Source organism: Ipomoea triloba, chromosome 14 (genome assembly GCF_003576645.1).
Source record: "Ipomoea triloba cultivar NCNSP0323 chromosome 14, ASM357664v1".
Taxonomy (NCBI): domain Eukaryota; kingdom Viridiplantae; phylum Streptophyta; class Magnoliopsida; order Solanales; family Convolvulaceae; genus Ipomoea; species Ipomoea triloba.
The window spans coordinates 200,229-226,227 of record NC_044929.1 but is presented as its reverse complement, the minus strand read 5'-3'; the positions used below and the strand labels follow the sequence as shown (position 1 = coordinate 226,227).

General features: G+C 35.3%; 2 protein-coding genes and 1 pseudogene across 2 annotated transcripts; 1 reads left to right on the top strand and 2 right to left on the bottom strand.

Moving 5' to 3' along the window:
* The first annotated feature begins 11,149 nt into the window (after positions 1 to 11,149).
* Positions 11,150 to 14,508, top strand: LOC116005237 (putative disease resistance RPP13-like protein 3). The gene is made up of 2 exons (XM_031245502.1): positions 11,150 to 11,192; positions 11,605 to 14,508. The coding sequence occupies exon 2, from the start codon at positions 11,625 to 11,627 to the stop codon at positions 14,295 to 14,297; it is 2,673 nt and encodes an 890-aa protein (XP_031101362.1). The 5' UTR covers positions 11,150 to 11,192; positions 11,605 to 11,624; the 3' UTR covers positions 14,298 to 14,508.
* A 349-nt stretch (positions 14,509 to 14,857) lies between these two features.
* LOC116004639 (PHD finger protein At2g01810-like) lies at positions 14,858 to 19,394 on the bottom strand. Its single transcript, XM_031244764.1, has 4 exons — positions 19,312 to 19,394; positions 17,155 to 17,723; positions 16,797 to 17,040; positions 14,858 to 16,709 (listed from the first exon to the last, which is right to left on the bottom strand). Exons 2-4 carry the CDS (start codon positions 17,447 to 17,449, stop codon positions 15,041 to 15,043), a joined length of 2,208 nt encoding a protein of 735 aa, XP_031100624.1. The 5' UTR covers positions 17,450 to 17,723; positions 19,312 to 19,394; the 3' UTR covers positions 14,858 to 15,040.
* On the bottom strand, positions 18,884 to 25,875 carry LOC116004638 (annotated as a pseudogene).
* Between the last annotated feature and the right edge of the window lie 124 nt (positions 25,876 to 25,999).

The following is a 25,999-nucleotide window of genomic DNA, read 5'->3' as shown; positions in this document are numbered from 1 at the left end:
GATTTATTCGAACATTCAAATTAATTGTACGATGAACTAGATCAGACAAAGATGAGCACTTCGGATTTTCATAGGAAGTGTTGGCTAGGCTAAAATTTAGAGAGTAGAGAGCTTTGTAGGAGTTAAAATCAAAATTTTTGGAGTGTTAAAATTTATAGGGAATTAAGAATACATTAGCATTCTTGACATTCAAACTAGAATTTAAAATTCAAATTGTAACTTAAAAAACTGACAAATTAATCAAAATAAATTATTATACGTTGGAACATGAAGAAGGAGGCAGTCTTGGAACATTCGGGGCTCTCTAAAATGTTCGATATTAAATTGTCTAATTTAAAAAGTTGGATATTAATCGCAATAAAATATAAATATTTTAATTTTTTTAAACCAATAAGCCTAATATAATATGAATCGTGTTAATTCCAAAGAAAACACGAGGTATATACAATATTTCAACTTCTAAAAAGATTTCAACATTTGAGCATTAATTATGTACGATTATAAATCTAGGAGTACAAGCAATTCCTAAAGACATTTTTGGTAAAAATTGATGACATTAATCAATTGTGTTTTGCCATGTATTTTCGATTCTCTCAATTATAGCAATATAATTAATCACTTTCATGTGCGACGACAACCTTAAAAGGCACCTCAACCTTCACTATTACTCGAAGTTATTAATAAGACATTTCTTGACATCTCGACAACATATTCATATTTCTGGATCATTAACAAAACATTTCTACGACATATTCATATTTTTCATGTTAAGTTTATTTGGTTCTCAAAGTTGAGTTAAAATATGACCACATAACGAATTAATTATTGTGAATTTTGAATTGTGGACTAGTCCAAACCACTTTTTTTTTTTTTTTTAGTCCAAACCACTTTACACATGCTTGGACATTAAATTGTGATGTCATGAACTGAACTAAAACGTCTATATTAGATCATGATATTTGAGGTGGTCCGAGTCTATATTTCCATCACATTTTTTTTTTTGGTTTTTATATTGCTTTGTTGTGACCATTCCATGCCGTCAAAATTAGAATTGCTGAATTAGAATACAAAGTTTGTTGAAATTACATGCTGAATATAGAGTTTGTTAATAATATATAAAGTTGTTACAACAGAGTCTTTCTTATACGTGTCATGTGTTACTTTAAACAAAAAGAGAAAAAGAAGAATAATTAATATTTAACAATCATGAAAGAGAAATATTTTTGTTAGCATGCAACTATTTCAATTTCAAGCAAATTAAGCAACATGCATGCATGTCATCCCCATGCAAACTTACTCATCTATATAAACTCCCCCAAAACCCTCTTCTTCTTCACCTCAAAATATATTATAAAACAAAGCCTTATAAAATCCTCTTTCAATTCAATTCAATTCAATTCCCACGTACCGCCATGGCCTCTCCTTCTTCACCCTCTCCATGGCTTATCATTGGAGCATTTCTGCTCATTTCTCACCTTCTTCTTAACTCAACCATGGCGAGGCCAATTACTATGGAGAAACTCAAACCAAATCATCCTTTAAACCATAAATATTCTGCAACTGTTATATTGGAGCCAGCGATGCCAAATCATCCTTTAAAGTATGATTCTGCAGCAATGTTATTGCAGCCGACGATGCCAAATCGTCGTTTAAAGTATGATTATGCAGCAATGTCAGTGCAGCCAACAATGCCAAATCATCCTTTAAAGTATGATTATGCAGCAATGTCAGTGCAGCCAACAATGCCAAATCATCCTTTAAAGTATGATTCTGCGGCGATGTTATTGCCAAATCATCCTTTAAAGTATGATTCTGCGGCGATGTTATCGGAGCCCACGATGCCAAATCATCCTTTAAAGTATGATTATGCAGCAATGTCAGTGCAGCCAACAATGCCAAATCATCCTTTAAAGTATGATTCTGCGGCGATGTTATCGGAGCCCACGATGCCAAATCATCCTTTAAAGTATGATTATGCAGCAATGTCAGTGCAGCCAACGATGCCAAATCATCCTTTAAAGTATGATTCTGCGGCGATGTTATCGGAGCCGACGATGCCAAATCATCCTTTAAAGCATGAATCTAGTACAATATCATCGGAGCCGGTGCAGACGCCGGCGGGATCACCAAAAGAGTGAAGTTTATGGTGAAATGGTGTTCAATAATAAGCTTCTAAATTTCTAATAATTTGAAATATATAAACTTTATGTTCTAATATATGATATGAAATTATTTGCTGTGATGATTCTATTGCATATCATATGATAAATATTTCATATTACAGTTGCAAAAATTGGTTTAAAAGGATATTTAAAGTGGTCACTTATTCAGATTCTTCTCATGGGATAAATTATATTATTATGTTTAAAATGAATAATGGTGAATAAAAAATTGATTCTCAAATTATTGGTGGACAAAATTTTTAAATAACCTTTACTCCACATGAAAACCCTAGAGAGAAGAAAGAAGACCTAGATCTAGAGAGAGAAGGTAACAAGACAAAAATGTTAAAATGTTGCTAATTAAAAAAAAACTTGGCTTTACACTAAAATGGTATGAAATTTAACCAACCATGCAAGCTATGTAGCTTAAATATGGGAAATAACTCTGGACACTTACTATCAAACTAGGAATTGAAGGAGGCCAACAAATAAATTTGAAATCTTTCAAGTCCAATCCATAAGACTTATATTACCAGATTTATCAAATTTTAAAACGACTTCTTCAAACTTTAGAATTGAATGGTGTGTTTGGAAAGTTAATAATGTGGAGATTTTTGGAGTTAAGTTCATGTGAGAACATAGAAATAACACCAACAAGCTTTCAATCAAGCAAAAATCAGCAAATTCTAGGTTTTCATTAAATCATCCTAAGTAGTTCAATAAAGTGTCTAAAACATATACACACACGCGCGCACACACACACACAAGATTTTAAACATGATTTTAACCTTATTGTCGTTGTTGGTGAATGTGTTGAATGGCAAAGTAACTTGATGAGTGTAGTTTTCGCGGTGGATGGAAAGTAATAGGTGGTAAAACGGAAAGATTTCCGAGTATCGTTCTCAGAGGATGGCAAGGAGGGAATTCAAGCGGTAAGGGGATTAAGCACAAGAGTGTTTAGTGTTTGAAAGCTAACCCAAGCATAGTAAGGAATGTGCACGAAACATAATGCAAATAAGGAACAAAACGTTGGAAACAATCAATTGGAAAGGAGGATTTGGATCTTGCAACTCATATAGGTATCCTTGATTTCCTAAGATATTAGGCTAGCAACACTTAGATAATGAAAATGAGACAAGGTCACCAACACCACCGCCACTCTCGTGGTCAATGGACTCACTCCTTAGACCGTAATGTCATCCTTGTGATCACTAGGCTAGGAGAGGCATTTCGTCAAATACGTTATGTGCCTCTTATCTTCCACTTCTCCCTTTTCTCAAAGGTGAGAGGGAAATGTGCTAGGCTAGGCTAAGGAGTAACTCTACTCTCGTAGATGAGACTCCTTCTCCAAACACCTCTCATATAGGTTGATCACCCCTACACAAGAGTCAAAGTGGATCACCACTCACACAATCAAACTCATAATCAAGCAATTGCAAAACCTAATTGATCAATTCAAAGCTCAAGAACATCCATACAACATTGCTCAATCCAAATCCACAAAGATCTATCTAATCATACTTGGAATTGAAATAGCAAAAGACAAAAGTAATGACAAGAAATTAAAAGGAAGACTTAGCTTGAAATTAAACCTTGAACTTGAAATTGAATGTAGATCTCAATCTTGCAACCATGGAATTCTTCTCTAATTCTAATCTAAACCTAAGAATTGCAATGTGGAGTGAATTGGGAGGGATCTCTCTAGGCTAATCCTAGAGAGAGAAATATTCTAAAGTGATCTAGGACTGAAGTGTGATGGATCCTCTGCAAAATGGCTCAATTCCCCTTTTAAATCTCGCCCAACCGCCAATTTTCCGCGATGGACGCACGGGTGGACGCGCGTCCACTGCGATAAATGCGTCCAGACTTCAACTTCTGCAAGCGTTCTGATGGACGCCCGGGTGGACGCGCGCGTCCACAGCAGACTGTTGTTCTGCTGCCAAACTTCTGCAAGCATAATTTCGGACGCAGGCCTGGACGCATGGGTGGACGCACGGGTGGACGCGCGTCCACTAGGCGTCCACTGCGCGTCCACTGCAGTCCTGGCCTATTTTTTGCTCCAACTTTGATTCGTTCTTCACTTATCTGAAATGTTGTCAATTCCTGCCCTTTTTGCACATCTTTTACCTACAAAACAATTAGCCAAGCGTGGAACGGAGTCTAATAGCAATGTCAATCATTCTACAAATCAATCACAAAAGCAACGAATTATGCACTAGACGATCCGATAATGACCTTATAAAGATGGCATCTTTTGCACTTATCATAACTCAAGGGGACTTGATGGTTGATCCTTGGAGTGAATAGCCAAAGCGGTGAAGAGCAAAGAGACTTTGTGAAAGAACTTTGTTGGAAAGAACATAACTACTAAAGACAAGTATTGGGTAGCATAACAACTTTGTGAAAGAGTTGTATGTATCACTTGTATTTTGTAAAAAATACATAGCGTATATTTGTCAACTAATTAACTTTTAGCTGATACTTGATAGCTAATTGTATTAGCGACTAGTTGATAGGTGATTATGTTAGTTATTTTAACCTACTAGTAATATTAGCGATTTGTATGAAAGTGTGAAAAATTAGTTGTTTATTGTTAATATATTAGTAACATGTAAAATGAGTACATGAATAAATTATCTTATTTATTCAATAATCATTAAATTATTTAGCTTTAGGTATAAATTTTTAAATAAGTTTATTTTAATAAATTATTATTATTATTATTTATTTGCTTTTGTTTTTATTAAATAAAAATAATCCAATATTAAAAATGTAATTTGAATAAAAATTGAATAATCACAAGCACCACAATAATCAACAACTATTAAGGGTATGCAAATTAGACTTTCGAAAAGAAAATTTAATTAATTGATATTAAAAGTAGGTTTTATGTTTTTAGCTTATTGACATTAATTTTTTTTTGAAAACGCTTATTGACATTAATAAGTTAAGCCAAATATTTATTTACTAAATACTCATTTTAGTTGTTTGACAAATGACAAGTTGTTCAAATAATTTAAAATAATAATAATAATAATAATAATAATAATAATAATAATAATAATAATAATAATAATAATATTAAAACTTAATTTTAAAATATTACTGATACACATGATTTTATACCTTTATTTGCCCCACGAATCAAGAGTTTTGTTGCTTATTTTCTATACCTTGATACATTTAAGGCTCGGTTGTGTGTTATATTTGATCATGTTCAGTTTATTCACCAATGAGGAGCAAAGGAAGGATTTTCTATCAATTTTCTATCTTAAGGAATCCACCCCGGGCCGGAAAGGAGCAACAGAGCACAAAAGGAGTCAGAAAAGGACCATAGGGCCGCATCACGGCCGTGATGCCGGCCGTGACCTCTGCTATGGACGGGCAGCCGGCCACACCGCATCACGGCCACGATCCCGGCCGTGATGGCGGCCGTGACCCGGCTGCTGTCCAGTATTTAAGTGGCATTTTCTGATATTTTTGGGGATTCCGAACCCTAGTTTTAGCTTAGTGCAGTTTTTTACTTTCTTTAGAGTTTTCCATAGCATAGAATACAGTAGATTTACATCATTGAATTCAGTTTGAAGCTGGGAATCATTGTTCGAATCAGATTTACTTTGAAGAATTGTTAGTAAGGTTTACCTTTTTATTCTTTAATATTGCAGCTATGTCTTCCATCTTTAATTCTTGCTTTGCTGTGTTTACTCCCATCATGAGGGAGTAATTCGTTTATGGGTTTGGATTAGGGGTCCATTGTTAATCTTGATGTTCGATTTATGATTAATTGCATAAAGGGATTGAATCTTTTACCTAGGGTTTATGTTGATTTGGGGATTTCTTTGCACTAGTTATTGGTTTGTGGCCAGAATTAATTGCTAGTCTAGGAGAGGGATTCATTACAACGACAGTTGGATGGAGACCTCGAGCCTTACCAATTTCAACCTAATTTTTCTGCTATGAAAGTAGAGGTAATTTTGGGGGCTTACAATGCTTAGGTGCTTAAGATTATGATTGATGCATCACGACAGTGGGGCAATCTTAGTCTAATTCTCTTATTGATTACGAAAGTAGCTGAGTAGAATTCTTTTGTGCATTGCCCATATATCCCTTGGTTAATTATTCTCTCCCTAATCCTGAGTTTGTTAGAACATCAAGGTTACAATCCCCCTAATCCGGCCCATACTTTTATCATACAGTTTACACCTTAATCAATTGCTTTCTTTTACACCATTCAGTCTTTGTTGCTTGGATTCTATTAATTCATATACTCTAGTGCCTGGTAATTCACACAATTACGTGTCATAGCCCCAATCCTCAGCGAAACGACATTACACCCTTTTTACACTCATCATTTGTGCTCATTAATTACCTAAAACTAACAATAATTGAAGTATAATTCAATAAATAAAATAATATATTCATATCCTTCAAAGTAATTTTATATGTTATCCATTGATCATAAATAATTAATTTTTTTTGGTGAACCGTAAACAATTAATTTACCTAATAGTTTCTTACAAATTGCTAATATATAATATTGGTTGATCAAAATAGCTAATATAATTAGCTATAAACTAACAGTTAGATTTCCAAACACCCCAATTATCTCCTTAATGGTATTGCATATTCAATGTAATATACTAATCTCTTTTCTTAAAACAGGGATGGATTTTAGTGACTATTATCTATACCACTCCCAAAAATTGTCTAATATTTGTAATCTTAAAAGTTGTATTAATGTGGCTTAATTTAAGTTTGCACGGTTTAGATTATTAATGCATCTCACATTACAAATAATATATGTATACAATAATCATCTCCACATATTACTCACGAAATCATATCCTATCCTTTAGGTAACAACTTTTAACAAATATAGTATTATCCTTTGCATCTTAGATTGCACTTTCAAGTCATTGGTAGATCTCTTGGATTTTCTATGTTAGCTGACCCCAAATCCTATCCCACAACAACAAGTCGCTCATTCGGTCTATGCTAGTATATATATAGGTTTTCTTGTTTTTTTTTTTTTTCTAGCCCAATGGAAATTTAAATTCGCAATCTATTTTGATACTAATTAGTATTTATCAAACACTTATTGTTACACTTATCGTTACGTTAAAATTTATTATATAGTTAAATACTCAGCTTTAGTTCGCTATATATATACATGCATAGTGGTCAACGCTATACAAGATTGTAATAGAGGACAAGGTGGTGTACCAAGACAAAGAAGGTTCCTTGTTCAGCATAGTTAAAGTGTTTTATCAAGTAACTCTATACTGATGATCTAAAAGAAGATTTAAAATAGATTCAAGAAGGTGAAAAATTAATATGAGTCAATATTTTGTAGGACACTTTATAATTTTCAATATATATTTGTGTAGGACACATGGAGTAAAACAATTTCATAATTTTTAAGTTTGACATTTCCGTATTTAGTATCTTTGAATGTAATTATTAAATGTAAATAATATTGTAGTTACTATGAATAAGTTAATTAAATCATGCACGTTAGTTAAATTCTGTTTATTTCAATCAAATTCATAAAATTAAACACATGGAGTAATTTCATTTTTTTATTTTTTACTTAAAATGAGTATTTTCTTATGAAGCCATGCCATGAGCACTATATATTTTGTTCTTAGTGATGGCATGTCCAAATTAATGAGATGGAGGACTCTTAAATTAAGAAAACCTTCCATGCATGAATAATATTTTTGAATGATTTTTATATAGATGACAAAGCAGAATGATCTGATAAAAATTTAAAAATCAATTTTTACTATAACAATAAATTCTTTAATTTTAAAAATAGCATCTTAGAGGAACTCAGAGCACATAGCGGCGCTTGTCTTTCACAATCCCGCTAAGCGCCTCAAATTAAAGTAGTTGTCAAGCTGGCAACCGCTCTACATTTCTTTGCTTTTGTTGCTACTGAGCATTAACAACAATAGCAAAAATAAATTAAAGAAATTCCAAGTATTTTATTGTATTGTTCTTTAAATTTTAATTATTTTTCTAAAATTTAATTTTGTTGAAGATTGTATTTTTTAAAAATATTTGTTGAATATTTTTTTTTAATGTTTTATGTGACAAACTATTCTTAATAATCTCAAATTATTTACTTCAAAAAAATCTTAAATTTTTGAAAAGTAAATTAGGACATATAACATTTTTTTTAATAATGTTCAATTACGTGACACATAATTTGAACTTAACAAAGTTTAAAGGTGAAATTTTAAATACATATTTAGTGTAGTTATTGTGTGTAGGATGGTTGAATTCAGTGGTTTTAGTACTTGTTAATAGTTACACACTGAACTGGAAAATTGGAATATATCTATATAACATTGGAATTTCTTACCCACAAGTAGTACGTACAATTTGACGTAACCAATTAAAATTGCATGCACAATTTATGTGTTTGATTATAAATATAGCAATCACATATTTAATTTGGTCGTCATAGCTAGGAAGAAGTGGAAAATTAAATGAAGATACTAATTTGATGATATATACGTAATTCTTAAAGGGAAAATGATGAACATGATATTCCATATATCTAAAAAGGGGAAAATGATGAAAAATTAGAAGTACTATTTTTGTAGTAAAACTTTGCATAATAAAATTGCAACTATAAAAGTTAAAATGTCCCTTCTTTTAAATACTATTGACCTACTTATAGCATGTCCATGATAATTATTTCGGCCTTGGCGGACAATTAATTCGCATTAATAGGTATGCCCCACTAATAAATTATTAATGTGGCATATGGACATTCTTGTAACAACCTCAATCGTACACATTTTGTCTGGTTGAGTCTTTAGGGTTAGACTAGTTAATGCCCTTTTTGATCTTATGCTAATTTTCACGTAAGCTATTACTTTGTGGCCAGATTGATCTATCTGAGGCATTTGGTTCAATGCATCTACATGAAATATAATTAATGGTGACCAACATAATATACTTTCATTAATCCGGCCAATTATTTCATTCCAAAATCCAAGCAATTAATTAAAGCAGTTAACTGTGTCGTGCAATTAACTCTGATCTCATCTCTTCAATTCTTTTATCTCAATTCAATTCTTATCTTTTCTCTGGAGTTTGCATTTGCATATATATAATACTCTCTCTGTCTCGTTTTATCTGTCTTACTTACTATTCATTGGTTAAACCAACTATTTATTCTTTGTTTATTTTCTTTATTATTTTTTTTTTACATATTTTTAAGTTTGAGTTTTTTTGTTTAATACTCCCTCTGTCCTATTTTATGGGTCTTACTTACTATTCATTGATCAAACCAACTCTTTCTTCTTTGTTTATTTTCTTTAATAGTTTTTCTTATTTCTAAATTTAATTTTTTGTGTTTAATAGTATTTTTAGTGTAGTTTCTAAATATATAAATTTTGTATATTAATACTAAACCTAATATTATGAAAAATTATATTAAAAATAACTTCATTCAAGCCACGTTAACCGAACCAAACACATAAAATGAGGCATAGAGTATAATATTGTCTGGCCTCTCCATGCACCCTTACTACTCTGATCTATATATACCCCCAAATTAAGCCCTCTCCTTCTTCAACATAACTCACAAACAACCTAAGCTAAGCTAAGCAAACAAACCCTCAAATTAAAATTAAACCATCCGCCATGGCCACCTCTTCTTCTTCTCCCTCAAAGACCATTCTCTCTCCATGGCTTATCATTGGAGCATTTCTGCTGATTTCCCAGCTTTTTCTTCTTAACTCAGCCATGGCGGCAAGGCCTACTATGGAGGAAGACGAAGGCAATAATTATGCTATGCTCTCATCGGAAATGTTACTTAAGAATGATCCCTTAAAACATGCAACAATGTTATCGCCGCCGGTGAAGCCTGCAAAGAGTGAAGAAGAAGCTAATTATGTTGGGATGGTGTTCCAAAAACTGCCCAAAGGAGTCATCACTCCACCTCCAGGTCCATCCAAGAGGCACAATCATTAGGATATATATACATACATATATGATAATAATGGAATTAATTAATGTTCCAATTAATTAAGAAATATATAAACTATATGTTGTAATATATGTCATGTGTGTATGGCTGTGTGTGAACTTATTTACTGTGATATATGGCGCTGTTGCATGCCATATGATGGATATCATGTTACAACGTTCATCATAGTATGTTTGAATAAAGCAGATTATATATTTGTGTGTAATTAATATATATATATATATATATATATATATATATATATATATATATTCGAAGCCAAAATCCATTATATATGTATTTGTTTATGTATTTAAAAAATATTTATAAACAAAATCCATAATCTTTGATAATAAACCTATAATAAGAAAAGATTATAAATTTAATTTATAATCTAAATAATAAATTGAATAAGATTTATACACCAAACCAATTAACTGGTGGCATGCTTGAGTACACTCAAGTTGCATGGGAACTCATGATCTCCTAAGTATGAAAATCTTCACGCTTTACCACTCTGGTAATTTTGTGGAGACAATATAATTAGCCCAATAGTTTAGGGTAGTGAATCACTGCAATAGTATAAGGTTAGATCGAGGATTTATCCGTTCTTGACCAAGTTAAAGAGTTTTAGGTTAGACTTTTCATTGAATAAGAGTCAAACATTGCGATTCTCAAATCAAGTACAAGATATTATATGAAAAAAGGATTTATATATTTAAAATATAATTCTCACCCCAAACATGAAAACAAATTGTAAATATAGAACAAAGTTGTATATAGGTACAACTTGACTTAAATTTATGTACGTAATCTTTGCAATTTTATTTATTTTTCCTTGTATAAAAAAGAAAGGATTTTCACTGCATGCATTTTCCAAGAAGCCGCCATTATTCTTTATCTTTAGGTTTTCCATAAACAATTAATAATTGAGTTGACTTGACCTGGCACAATAATACAACTTGCAAGATGAGAAATGAGAATAGAGCATTGATGGATGGACCTTCTCTTCACCCAAAAATATCAAAAACTTCACTAGCTCAGTTGTAAGTCTTCTGATTCTTCTCTTGTGTTTTCTTCTTCCAACAATTTCAATTATTAATTCATTGATTATTGTTGTAATTCTTGTGATTCTCTGTATGTGATGTTATCTTCATCATATCATGAACTGTATTCCTCAATAGGTATATATGATGTTGGAAAATAGATAAGATTTCTGCATCTCTGCTTTATTGTCTCTGGTGTCGATCTGTATGTCCTTTCTGGGTTTTAATTTGTTGGCTTCAAGTTTTCCAACAATGGTGGTTGTTTTGCTGTGTACTATACTGCAATTTGCATGATGAAATGGCCGGACCTTCTCTAGTTCTTCAAAATTCAATCTTTATTCTTCTTCAATGAAATGCAAAATAATAGCAATGTTAATTCAGACTTTTTGAACCATATGATAATTTTGCTAAGGAATTGTATTTGCTTGTGGGATGGCTGATGCTGTTGTGGAGTTTCTTTTAGAGAATTTGAAGCAATTACTGCTTTACCATGTTGACCTGCTTTCTGGGGTAAAGGATCAAGTTGAATCTCTTCATAGAGAGCTGAGTTTGATGAAGGCCTTTCTTAAGGACTCCCGGGAGAAGCGTAGTGAGTATGAATATGTTCGAGAATTAGTAAGTCAAATCACGATAGTTGCGTATGAGGCAGAGGATATAATCGATACGTTTGTAGTGAATGCTGCTGCCCAGAAGGCGAGAAGCACCATGAAAAGAGTGATATATGCATTTGATCATTCTTCCAAGCTCCGCAATGTTGCCAAAGAGATTCAAACCATCAAGGTAAAGGTGAAAGAGATTTATGACAAAAAGTTGTTTGGAATTGAAAGCCTTCACGGGAGAGAGCCTTTTCGTAGAACTACACCACAGAAGAAAGCACCTATTGTGGAAGAAGAAAACGTGGTGGGGTTCAATGAAGAGGCTAAAGTAGTCATGGATCGCCTTACTAAAGGCTCTAAGGAGTTAGAAATTGTCTCAATTGTTGGCATGGGGGGTCTCGGTAAAACAACCTTAGCTAAAAAGGTTTATACAGATCCTTCCATTGAGTATCATTTTTATAACCGTGCATGGATTTATGTCTCTCAACAATACAATAGAAAGGAGGTTTTTCTTGGAATTCTAGATTCTTTAGGCCTACTTAGTGAGAAAATGTATAGAATGAATGACGATAGGTTGGCTGAAGAGTTATGTGGTCAATTGAAGAGCAATCGTTATCTTATTGTCATTGATGATGTTTGGACAAAAGAAGCTTGGGATGATCTTAAAATGGCATTTCCAAAGACTAGTTATGGGAGTAGGATACTGTTAACCACTCGGAACACAGAGGTGGCCTTGCATGCTGATCCCGAAAGTCCTCACCATTTGCAGTTTCTAACTGATGAAAAAAGTTGGGAGCTCCTATGCAAGAAGGTCTTTCGAAAAGGAAGCTGCCCTTCTGAGTTGGAACATTTAGGATGGGAAATTGCAAGAAGATGTTATGGACTGCCACTTGCAATTGTGGTAGTTTCGGGGCTTCTTGTAAAGAGGGAAAAGACTCGTGATTGGTGGAAGAAAGTTGCTGATGCTGTTAGTTCGTATGTTGCTCGAGATCCAAAGGAGTGTATGGATATCCTAGCACTAAGTTACAAGCACCTACCAGATCACTTGAAAGTCTGCTTCATCTACTTTGGGGTTTTCCCCGAAGACTTTGAGATCCCAGTATGGAAATTACTCAAGTTATGGGTTGCCGAGGGATTGATTCAGCCTCTGGGCCAGGAATGCTTAGAGTATACTGCAGAGGAATATCTCGAGGATCTTGTTGATAGAAATTTAGTCTTGATTGCAAAGAAGAGGGCAAATGGAAGGATTAAAACCTGTCGCATTCATGATATGTTGCGTGATCTGTGTGTGAAAATGGGTGCAGAGGAGAGATTTCTAGAGGTGATCAAAAGCTCTGCAGAAAACCATCCTCTAAGTTTAATTCCAAGTTATCATCGCCGGTTGTGTGTTCATTCCCAGTTCTTGGACTTCGTTTCTTCAAAGCCTTATAGGCCACACGTTCGCTCCTTTATGTGTTTTGCCTTGGAAGAAGTGGACTTGCCTCGCGAGCATACATCGTTCATCCAAGAAGCCTTCAGATTGGTGAGAGTAGTGGACCTAAGGTGCATCAGTTTCTCACGCTTTCCTAACGAGATTGTACAATTGGTTCACTTGAGGTACATCGCCATCTCGGGAAATTTCAAGGTTCTCCCGGCTTCAATCTCTAACCTTTGGAATCTTCAAACACTCATTGTGGGAACAAAGTCTCGCGAGCTTGACATCAAAGTAGATATTTGGAAAATGTCACAGTTCAGGCACCTGTATACAAGTTCCCTGAGTTGCCTGTGTGGACCTCCAGCCCAAACGCGCAAGGACAATGAAGATCCGTTTGTGAGAAGAAACATTCAAACGATTTCCACTGTGTCGCCTTCTTGTTGTACCAAGAATATACTTGCAAGGGCTCCCGGTTTGAGAAAACTTGGAATTCGAGGGAAGTTAGTGACACTGGTGACAGCAAATGGAGGGTCAGTTATGTTTGACAATCTTGCCAAATTGGACCACCTTGAGACATTAAAGTTGCTAAATGACACATTCCCACTTCATCCATCTCAGTGTCAAATCCCAAGTCTTCCCCAGTGGTATAAGTTTCCCCCAAACCTGAAGAAGCTAACTTTATCAGACACTTTTCTGGATTGGCAGCAGATATCTACACTAGGCATGCTGCCGAACCTTGAAGTGCTTAAACTGAAAGACTATGCTTTCAAGGGAACTCATTGGGAGCCGTTGGATGGAGGGTTTCGCCTGCTCAGAGTTCTGCACATTGGACGAACGGATTTGGTGTACTGGAATGCTTCAAGTCATCACTTTCCTAGGCTTCAACGTGTCCTTCTTAGACACTGTGAAAAGCTAGTCGGGATCCCGCCTAGCCTTGGGGAAGTTTCTTCACTACAAAATGTGGAGCTCTATTGGCCCCTACCATCTGCTGCAGCTTCTGCTAGGGTCATCCAAACCCAAAAGTTAAATAACCAGTTGGTACAAGGGATTGTAAACAATAGCTTCAAGCTCTTTATCTATCCTCCAGATCTTTAATAAATGTATTTCATCAAATTCCAAGTGATGTTAGTATGGAAGGTGATTTTATTCTCTTCTTTTAATTTCTTTCTTGTTCTAGCCATGTTCTTGTAGTGTTTACTGTATGTTATGATATTGTCCCCTTTGTAACATTTCCATGTTATTTTTCATGGTTGTATGTATGTAGCACCCTTGTGAAGTGGAAATTACTGTATAGATTGTTAACTTACAGCCTTTGGCTACAAGAAGAATTGCCAACAACCACCTCATAGTCTAATAGTATTATCTTTGATTATTTTTTAGATTATATTTTTTTATGAAAGCTCTTTGGATTTATTTATTAAAAAAAATAACATGAGAAAAGAGTAACAATTATTGAAAAGTCACACACATTAAAATATATAATTTGAAATATATAATTGGCGAGACTTCTAGAGAGAAAATAATATATTTTCTAGAAAGAATGAGAACTTATCCTAGAGAGAGAAACACTCTTACATCATACTGTATTCTATAAAGGTGTTTGATTGGAGAAGTAATATGGTGTAAACATTTCATTAAAACTTTTCATTATGGTTACTTACAAAGAACAATGATTTACACTTGCTCTATAATAAGAAAACAATTAACAAATAGTAATATAAATCATAATACTTTAGTCAACTGAATCCTGTTTCCACAGCAAAAAATAATTCTTAATTACTTTCAAAGATCCTCTTAGTCTCTTCTTAAATCCTATATCTTAACCTCCAATGAATAAATCACCATTTGCCACCACAAGTCCCACAAAGAAACACAGAAGGTGCATCCTCATCATCATCAATGCCACAGCACCTTGTGTGTTGCCATGCTTGGCAAGCATCACACTCCACCATCCTCTCCCCATCATCCTCTTTGGTCCCACACACACATTTCACCTTTGAATTCTGGGACCCATCTTGATACCTCATCTCAGTGCCCAAGTCCAACCCACACCCTCTCACCCAAACATGTGCTTCAGAACTCACAGTGCACATTAGTACCCTCTCATCCTCAATCCCCTTCAAGCCCCCAATTTGCTTCACCACAAAGTTCTCCATGATGCAGTAGGTATCCCTTAGTGCATATTGTGCCACTTTTTTTAGCTCTCCTATTGTGATGCATCCCGGGACTACTACCACTTCACCGGGTGACAATGGCCGAGTCAATTCAGTCTCTAACTCATCGAAACTTGGTAAGACTTGGCACGTCAATGACATGCTTTCCATCCTGTTTTCTTGATCCTGAAATACCCATTCCTTCACAAACTGCTTGCTGTCCAAGATAACCTGAGTCGCAGAAATGACTGAATCCAACCCGGGGTAACCAAGCAGCACATTATCATATAACAACTTAACATCCGCATAAATATCAATGCTTTCTTCACCACTGCTGCTGTCTTCAAAATCATGAATAAGGAATTCAATCCTCTTTGTTAAAGAGTTTCTTGAACGATAAACAACGTGATTCCCAACCACAGAATTGTTCATTGATTTCAGCAAAAAATCTATGAGTCCAGTGTCACGAACATGTTCCCTAGCCTTGTCCCGGAGCTCTTGCCTTGACATAGAACCATTGCCATTATGTGTTTTCAGGATATCAACTATAGCTTCTGCTGCCTGTTTTAGCCTTCCTTCATCCCATCTGCACTCATTATTTTCATCTAAAAATGGAAACCTTGCTACTTCTGTTGTTTCCTTAGCAGCTTCATCGATGGTGAATTCCAATAACTTAGTGGTTGGATTGGTTGTTCGGCGAACAATGTGAGTGCCCAATGCAAAGCATCTGATGGATTTGAGCACAAAATCAATCAAACCAGTGTCACCAATACATTTTCTTATGCCATCTCTCAGCTCTTGCCTAGTCATCATGCCAGCATTTTCAATACTCTCATTTGCCTTCTTTTCTTTCAGCAAATTCACAATTACAACCAGCACAAACTCTAGCCTCCTGGCAGGCCACCTGCAATCACTCTTAACTAGCATATTCAGAAATGTCTTTGCACTCATAGGATTAGTATCATTGTCCTGTGCATTGGATTTAGAAGTACAATAAGCTTCAGCCAGTTTGGTTTTGTTCTGATTTGAAGCTCTGCACTTGAGAGAAAGCATGAATTGCAAGAGCTCACTGATTGTAATCAATGGGTTTTCACTCATTTCTCTGTACTTGTCAATAACTTGCTTGATTTTCCTTCTTCCTGAATGAGATTTCTTGAAATCATTGAGTATCTTATCAAGGCCTAATGACTGCAGATAGTCAATTGCAATCTTGTATTTCTGTTCTGTTACCCCAAAGCTTCCGCGGTTAAACTTGTAACCCCACTTACCAAACCAAGGCATCCCATAAGTGACACCATGAAGTAGTCTCAGTTCCATCCCTCCCTTCATCGAAACATCAAACACAGAGACTTTCCTGCAAAATGTTTTTCAATTCAGCTTGACATTTTCTAGTACACAAAGAGAACTTGATGAAAAATCAAAATTCAGAGGCAGAATTCACCTAGTTTTCAGGGCAGTGCAGAGGCGATCCCAGAAGTCCATGAAATGAGTTGCTGGCAGAGAATGTGAGTCCTCTCGAACACCATTGATGCATAGCAAATGCCCATATCCATTGCAGTGAATCAAGCCGTGCAGTATATGACTCCCAATTTCCAAACAATTGCTGGTTAACGGTTTTTCCCAGTTAACATTCGCTGGAACTATCAAGTGGTACCGTCTCTTTGACACATAATGGTGGCCCCAACCTCAAATTCAAAACAATTCAAACGCATTTCACAAATTCAACAAACGAATCTAGTAAAACCACAAACCAAATTCAGAAAAAAAACTCACAACAAAGCACGTTAACGAGCGTATACCTGCGAATTTGCAATGATCGCAGAAGGGCTCGGGAGAGTGCTGAACGGTTTCTTCAATGGCGTAGAGAGGGAACACGGCTCCGTTACTGGCCGTGATAAACCAAGTGGACCAGAGAGGCATCCCGGCAACAATGTAGTCTTCAAGCACAGCGAATTCCTGGAGATAAAACCGAATGTTCTCTCTGAAAGCACCGCTCAGGCCATCAATGGTGCCCGGCATCGCGAACTCCTCGAAGCGAAACGGCCTTCGCGTTCTCTTCCTTGTTTTGCAGGCTTCAATCAGAGAAGAAGCCATTGAAGGAATTGGGGATTGAGAATTTGAGACTTGAGAGTGAAGAAAATGAATTTGGAAGAAGGGGATATGAATGAGTTTGTTGTTATGGTTTTGGCGCTCGATTCCACATTTCACAGGGGCTGTTGTGTAAAGTCAGATTTGTCCTTATAAAGAGCGTAGAAATTTGAATATGGAAAAGGGTGGTTTGGTAAAGACGGAAGATTGTTGAATTACTTGAATCTGAGTTCACGCGGAACGGGGCAGGCGGGCAGCGCGTGGTTCGAGGAAGAACATTCTGGTAGCAGGGAACCGACTTCAGTTGCAGTGAGAATTACTGTTGTTCAAGTGTCAGTTAAAGATTAATGCCAACCATATTGCATTTATTTTTTGAAAATTATTCTCAAGTTTTACTTCTGCTCTCAACTTTTTAATATAGACATTATTTTTGCAACTCACATGATAAAAATAATCTACTAATGTCTGCCATATCAAGGAGTAAAAGTGAATGAGTAAAATTTGAGATTACATGTAATAAAACTCTTATTTTTTATACATTAGCTTCTCAGCTTAAGGTAAATTAATTCTAAACTTCCAGAATTCTTGTCTAAGAGTATAAAGGTAAATCACAAATCATCTAATCAATCCTCAGTTTCCACCTCTGCATGTACACTTTGTGCACAAGAGTATTAATCACCTCTGATCAATCTTTTTTTATAAGTTATAGCCTAAACTTCTGGTTTCCCTATACTATGTGTTGAACTTCATAAACCAGTTAAGATTCATAAAGGAAGAAAATTTTGAGTTGTCCAATTCATTCTAAGTTTGATTTCTTTGATTCTGATTCTTATTTTAATTTAGTGGTTAAAAAATGAAGACATTCATTAAATTTATTGAGTTTATACAATTAAATTATTCAACTAAAAATATATATAATTATAAATCAAGCACGTGAAAATATATATATATAATTTTTTTGTTTGAAGGATGCCATCAGGTTGTTACATGTAATAATTGCTTAGGATACTTTCTTTTTTGCTGGTTTTTGCTTATGCTTCATGTTAATGTTGCATTTCTTTCTTAGAATTAAAGATTAAAGATGACAAAAGAGAATGGCTAGTTCAAACTAATCAAATTGGTTTAAGTTTTGCAAAATGAAGTGGAGCCATTCCAGAACTGGGAGTAGATGCTAATTAAAATGCCAAGCAAGAAAACAATCAGAATATATACACATATTTCATGTACTGCGACTTGAGAGTTGTTTGGTGAGAGATTTAACATCTATTTAAAAAAAAAAAAAAAATTGCTCATTCCAACAAGAAGATAACAACATTACAAAACTTAACTGAATAAACAATAAAATTACAATCAACAAGAAGGGCAACCTCAGTCAATTTGATCTGATAGTTAGCTTGATAATCACAAGATTGGATCACAATAAACAAATCAAATATAAGGTTGTTCACAAACCAAGTTTTGAATATATCATAGTACAAGATCTTCATTTTGTTCTTTCCTAGAATGATGTTTCCAATCCAATCTTTCTACTGTATTATCTTAGACACATCAGTCTTTGCAATGTAACCTACAAATGCTTTAATGTTTTATATACAATCAATGCCAATTGTAATGTTGGGGAAGTTTGCGTAAACTTGTGTTCTTAAATGGATAGCAATAATGGTATATGACTTTATACAGATACAAGGGAGGGGATTTTCAGCATCTAAACTAGAATGATTACACAAACTGTGAAGGGAAACAAGTTCGGAGCAAAAATCAAGCTTCCAGAGGTTTACAGAATCCATAGTTTATATTTCCTGTGATATGTATACAGGATATCAAGAACCAGATATTGAAGAAAATTGCAGGTACCAAGTTTATATTACCAGACTTTGGAGTTCTCAGCAGACACCAACAGGTAGAAATGGAAGCAAGTAGATGGAGCCCGGAAGATTAGAATGTCATTCATCTGCTACAAACAACATAGTTTTCCAGCTTTCAATGAAGCTCAGAGGCAGATCTAAATGGAAGTTTTCCGAAACCCTTAGTTGAACATTTTCTACTATATGCACAATAAAGGATGCTGAAGAAAATAGTGTGTACCTAGATTCAAGTCATCAGGACTATTACTGAGTTTATATTTCCACTTCAGAATTCGCTGCTGAAGAGGAGCCTGGAGTATAAGTATGCCATTCATCTGCCAAGAAAACATTTATTAGTAATAGTTAGGGACATGATAATATGATATGAGTTATATCCAAGAAAAGCTTAGAGCAACATATTTAGAAAAGATTGACTGCCACTTACCATTGTGAACACGATGGATTCTGACAGTAAGGCCATCATTTCCTGAGTTTTGCTGTTCTTCTTGAATCCTTTCTGCAGAATCATAAGCAGAAGTGCTACATGCCCACAATTCAATCAACTGCAAAGTATTTATGTCCCCAATACCAATTGGAATCTCATTTAAGTGTTTGCAATATTTGAGGACAAGAGAGTGAAGGTTGGGAAAGTGAATGCTGCAAGCTTCCCACTGCTCAAGATCTGCAATATCTATCACCATGGCTTTCAGTTGATAAAACACTTCTTCCTCCGTGAGTTCCCACTCTGATCCTTCGAATGCACAATCCTTCAATTTCAGCACCTCAAGTTTTGGTAATGCACTTAGAATTGACATTTCTTTCCATGGTCGGCGGCACCCCTGCAAAGTCAGATGCTTGAGATTCGGGGGAAAAGCATCAGGCATTGGAAGCGGCCTTCGTTTAGTAAAGAAACACTTCAATGTCTCCAAGCAAGATAAGACTTTAAGATTATTTTGATGAAACAGTAATTTTTCATCACTCAGTAGCTCCCCTTCTTCTTCACGAAGTCCTAACTTCTTCAGATTAGGAAGACGTGTTAAAATTTCCTCAAAACAACTGCCGAAACTTAAATTTGTGAGTGTCTGTAGCTTTGGCAAATATAATTGAGTTCCTGGTAACCCACTCATTTCAGGAAATTGTAAGCTACAACTCTTTTTAAAATAGAGATGCCTTAATCGTTTCATCTTCCATATGTTTACTGGAAGAATTAGTCTTGCCTCATGGCAATGACGAACCAGTGTCTGTAGATGAGGAAGTAAAGGCTGTACTGGAGGAAGGTCAGCAAACGAGTGTAGTGCCAGATACCTCAGAGATTCTGAATATATAATTTCATATGGGAAATTTTTAAAAGGCTGAAAAGAGATATCCAACACTCTCAGCATTAAGGAAAACTTAATAAGAGTTTGAACTCTACCAAAGCCAAGGAAAGAATGAATAGAAGAAGAATCAGAAAGATACTCGTCACCATCCTGATCAATATCAGAACAGAAGAATGGTCGAGAAACAAAATATGGGGAAACATTGACATGCAAAAAATTCTCTCTTTTAGATTCTCTTATGCTAATATCCCGCAAGAGGTCATGCATCTTACATTTTATGACTCTGCCATCGTACCCCCTCTTTGTAGCCATAAGCAGACTTCTGCTAATAAGATCTTCCAAGTATTCCTCTGCAACTTCTTCCATAGTTTTTCCTTCAATTACCATTAAAAACCCCTCAGCAACCAACAATTTGATTATTCTTGGGACAGAAATCTCATCATCATTTTTTGGGAAAGCCCCAATATATAGGAAGCAATGTTTCAAACGCTGAGGTAGGTACTTGTAACTCAAAGCAAGCACATCCAACCATTCTTCTGAGCTTCCGTTATTTTGAAATGAACCAACGGACTTTGCAACATCCTCCCAACTCTCTGTTGTCTTGTTCATCTTAACCAAAATGCCAGCAACTACAATAATTGCAAGTGGCAATCCTTGACATTTGCCTGCAATTTGCATTCCGACATTCTCAAGTTCAAGAGGGAATGATTCTGTTCCTAACACCTTCAAAGATAGTAACTTGATACTTCGGTTCATGTTTAAGAGATGCATGTCATGAGTAAAACTCTTAGTATTGACATGGCTCGCAATGTTTGTATGCCGACTAGTGAAAATGATCCGGCTACCATTATTGTCATCTGGGAAAGATCTCTTGATGTCATTCCATGCCTCTATATCCCATATGTCATCCAGAACAATGAGATACCTTCTACCTTTCAACCTCCGGTAAAGTTGTTCTGCTAATTGCTCTTTCACTGTACAATTCATTAGTGGAATTGGAAACATTGCTCAAGATGCCAAGCAACATTTTTCTTACCTCATACCCTTGAGATACAGTTATCCAAGAACGGATATAAAAGTAATGCTCAATATAAGAATCATCATAAACTGCTCTAGTAAGAGCAGTTTTTCCAATCCCACCCATACCCACAATGGAAACAACACTCAAACTATTTGTGAATCCAATAAGTTGCTCTTTAATTTTGAACAAGTCATCATCACAGCCCACAAGGCTAGTCTCCAACTGCAAAGTCCTCCAAGAGCGACTAGAACACAAAGAATGGCCTGCAGTGAAATCGTTGGTGCATGCAGTAGAAGTAGAACACTCATATTGCCACTTCCTTTCAGTCATACAGTCAAATTCTTTTTGCATCTTGAACATCCTTGAGTGAGATTCACTGTAGATGTCTGACATCTTCTTCATCCTTGGGTGAAATTTGCTTAAGATGCATGCCATAAGTGAGCTAATCAAATAGTCAGCGTTTTGAGCCAGAACTTGTATTTGCTTTTGATCATTCATGTTCATGGGTGGATGTTCTCTGAGAAAAGCTTCCACTAAACAGACAGATGGCTTGAAATCTTGGAAATGACATTGATGGATTAGGTAGTCATCTAAACGTTCCCAAGCCTGAATTACTTCACAACCATCCACAATGTGTTGTTTTTTTATGAAACCTTGATCTGAACAGAAATTTCTCAGTGCTTCTCTAGGAAAATACAACTTATAATAACAAAGAAATTCAACATATTTCTGAGGACAATCATCTGGCTCGAATTGTAGGGAATTCAACAACTCATCCAATCTAGAAATAAGTGAAACAATATTGGGAAGTAAGCCTACCCTGTTTGCTGCCTGGAACACACTTTCCAGTGCTGCTCTATCTTGATCTGACTTATATTTAAGAAGAAAAGCACTACATCCCGAAGTGAACCTACCCAACTCAATAGGGTTGAAACGCATGCATTCATTCAATGTATTTATAAGCGAAACAACTGCGGCATAAGCCGCCATCTCTCCCTTCTGCCTCTATACCTTTTTTTTCTTTTTTCCTGAAATTGATGATCGTACCTGTAATTTCTGGATTCGATCAATATTCGACTTCAATCAAGTAATCTTTGTGACTTTTAGACCTAGCAATATATCAAGACAGACAAATACCATATTAACATTTTGGGTAATAACAGATGGCAATCAAACAATCAGACAAGATAAAGGTAAAGACCACTGAAAGAAAACAAGAAAATTACACTAAGCGATTATCTAATGGATTCCAACTAAACTAACATAGCTGCAATTAGACAAATAAACACCAACATATCTTACCCTCCTACTTGGATGATTAGAGGAATGATTGGAATTTGATTTCATCAGACTGATTCCTACCCTACCCAAATATGTCATGAAGAAAAACAGACGCAAACCAAACAGATCATACTAAAGTAGCTATGTTGACAAAGTCAGGACATGTGGAGTCTTCTGAAAGAGAGTGGATATACTAGCTCAGTGGATTCCAACAGTTAGTCATGAAGAAAAATAGTTATCTTGACAAAGTCATGACACATTGACTTTTCCCAAAGAGACAAAATTAAAAGGTCCACTTGCTAAGAAATTTTTTTCTTAGAAATAAATGCTTGCTATTATCTAGGTAGCAATTCTCATGTTACTGGTCTCACTAGGATTTCACCTCTAATGATGTTTCAGTCATATGTTACAACCAGACAACATACATTAGCAATGAAGTTTCCACGAAGATTCACCTCTTGTAGTTTTTCTACAGAGTTATTGCTTTTGAAATAATACAATAATTTTTATTATGTTTTGCATTTTGTTATTTTATGGTGGATGAGACAGTGAGTATGTATATTTATATATGTTTTATTTTGAATAGGGGCATTTTGGTTATTTAAATGATATTTTTTTTCTATTCAATTGTGCAACCAAACATAAGAATATAATTTCTCATATAATCCCGTGTTTATTCTTCTTATGAACCGAATAGTAGAATAGTATTTATATTCTACTCCTTTCTTATTCCATTCATGTTGGAATTCTATTCTATTCCCTTTATTTTTATTCTTTGAATCAAACGTCACATAAGGTAATATAACATTGTGTGAACCAAATGCCCCCTAAATGCATACGATGTGTACTATACTACTATGAACTATCTACTCCGTATGAGATAATTTTGGGTTTACAAATAAAGAAAAGAAAATATTGTGACTTGACATTATGGCCAGGGTGGATTTTAACAATAAGGCCATCATTTCCTGAATTTTGCTGTTCATCTTTAATGGAAAACAAAATCACTATTTCCATACAAACCAAACATGTTTCTTCCCCTCACACACAGCCTTTGCAGCAAAATGAAAGAAGAACAGTGGTGAAAGATAAAAATATGATGATATTCTACCTGTAAACAATCGATAATGCATATACTTAGTCAATGGCTCAATGCTGAGTGATTGGAAAGACTAAGCCTCAATGCTTTAACTCAATTTTGTCCTCTTCCTAAATGGATAACAAAAAGAGGTTATTAGAATGGGACACAATGGTGAGGACAAGAGATTGAAGGTTTGGAAAGTGAGTGCTAAAAGCTTCCCACAGCTCAAGATCTGCAATATCTATTACCATGGCTGTCAGTTGATAAAAGACCTCCTCAGTTAGCTCCCACTCTCATCCTATGAATGCACAATCCTTCAATTTGAGCACCTCAGGTTTTGGTAATGCACTTAGAACCCACATTTCTTTCCATGGTCGGCGTCACCCCTGCAAATTCAGATGCTTGAGATTCGGTGGAAAAGCATCAGGCATGGGAAGTGGCTTTTGTTTAGTAAAGAAAACCTTCAATGTCTCTAGGCAGTGTAAGACTTTGAGATTATTTAGTTGCTTATCACTCAGTCGCTCCCCTTCATCTTCACGAAGTCCTAACTTCTTCAAATTAGGAACACGGGTTAAAACTTCCTTGTGACAACTGCCAAAACTTAAATTTGAGAGAGTGTGTAGCTTTGGCAAAGATAAATGACTTCCTTTTTGTAACGCTCTCATTTCAGGAAATTTAAAGCTACAGCACTTTTTAAAATAGAGATGCCTTAATTGGTTCATCCACCATATGCATACTGGTAGAACTAGTCTTGCCTCATGGCAATGACGAACCAGTGTCCATAGATGATGAAGTAAAGACTATTTTAGGAAGGTTATCAAATGAGGCTAGTGCCAGATACCTCAGAGATCGTGAATATAAAAGTTCAAGTGGAAATTATTAAAAGGTTGAAAAGAGATATCCCTAAATGGATAATAAACTACAAAAACAGGATATTAGACTCAGGTAGAATGGTAACAAGTAAAAATTATTCAAAGCTTTCAATGAAGCTCAGAGGCAGATCTAAATGGAAGTTTTCCAAAATCCTTAGTTGAACATTTTCTACTATATGCATAATAAATAAAAGATGCTGAAGAAAATAGTGTGTACCTAGATTAAAGTCATCATGACTATTACTGAGTTTATATTTCCGCTTCAGAATTCACTGCTGAAGAGGAGCCTGGAGTATAAGTACGCCATTCATCTGCCATGAAAACATTTATTAGTAATAGTTAGGGACATGATAATATGATATGAGTTATATCCAAGAAAAGTTTGGAGCAACAAATTGAGAAAAGATTGACTGCCACTTACCATTGTGAACACGGTGGATTCTGACAGTAAGGCCATCATTTCCTGAATTTTGTTGTTCTTCTTGAATCCTCTCTGCAGAATCATAAGCAGAAGTGCTACATGCCCACAATTCAATCAACTGCAAAGTATTTATATCCCCAATACCAATTGGAATCTCATTTAAGTGTTTGCAATATTTGAGGACAAGAGAGTGAAGGTTGGGAAAGTGAATGCTGCAAGCTTCCCACTGCTCAAGATCTGCAATATCTATCACCATGGCTTTCAGTTGACAAAACACTTCTTCCTCCGTGAGTTCCCACTCTGGTCCTTCGAATGCACAATCCTTCAATTTGAGAACCTCAAGTTTTGGTAATGCACTTAGAATTGACATTTCTTTCCATGGTCGGCGGCACCCCTGCAAAGTCAGATGCTTGAGATTCGGGGGAAAAGCATCAGGCATTGGAAGTGGCCTTTGTTTAGTAAAGAAACACTTCAATGTCTCCACGCAAGATAAGACTTTGAGATTATTTAGAAGATAGAGTAATTTTTCATCACTCAGCCGCTCCCCTTCCTCTTCACGAAGTCCTAACTTCTTCAGATTAGGAAGACATGTTAAAATTACTGTTTCATCAAAATAATCTTAAAGTCTTATCTTGCTTGGAGACATTGAAGTGTTTCTTTACTAAACGAAGGCCGCTTTTGACGTAAAATTTGAGGACCTATTTGACCTAATTGACT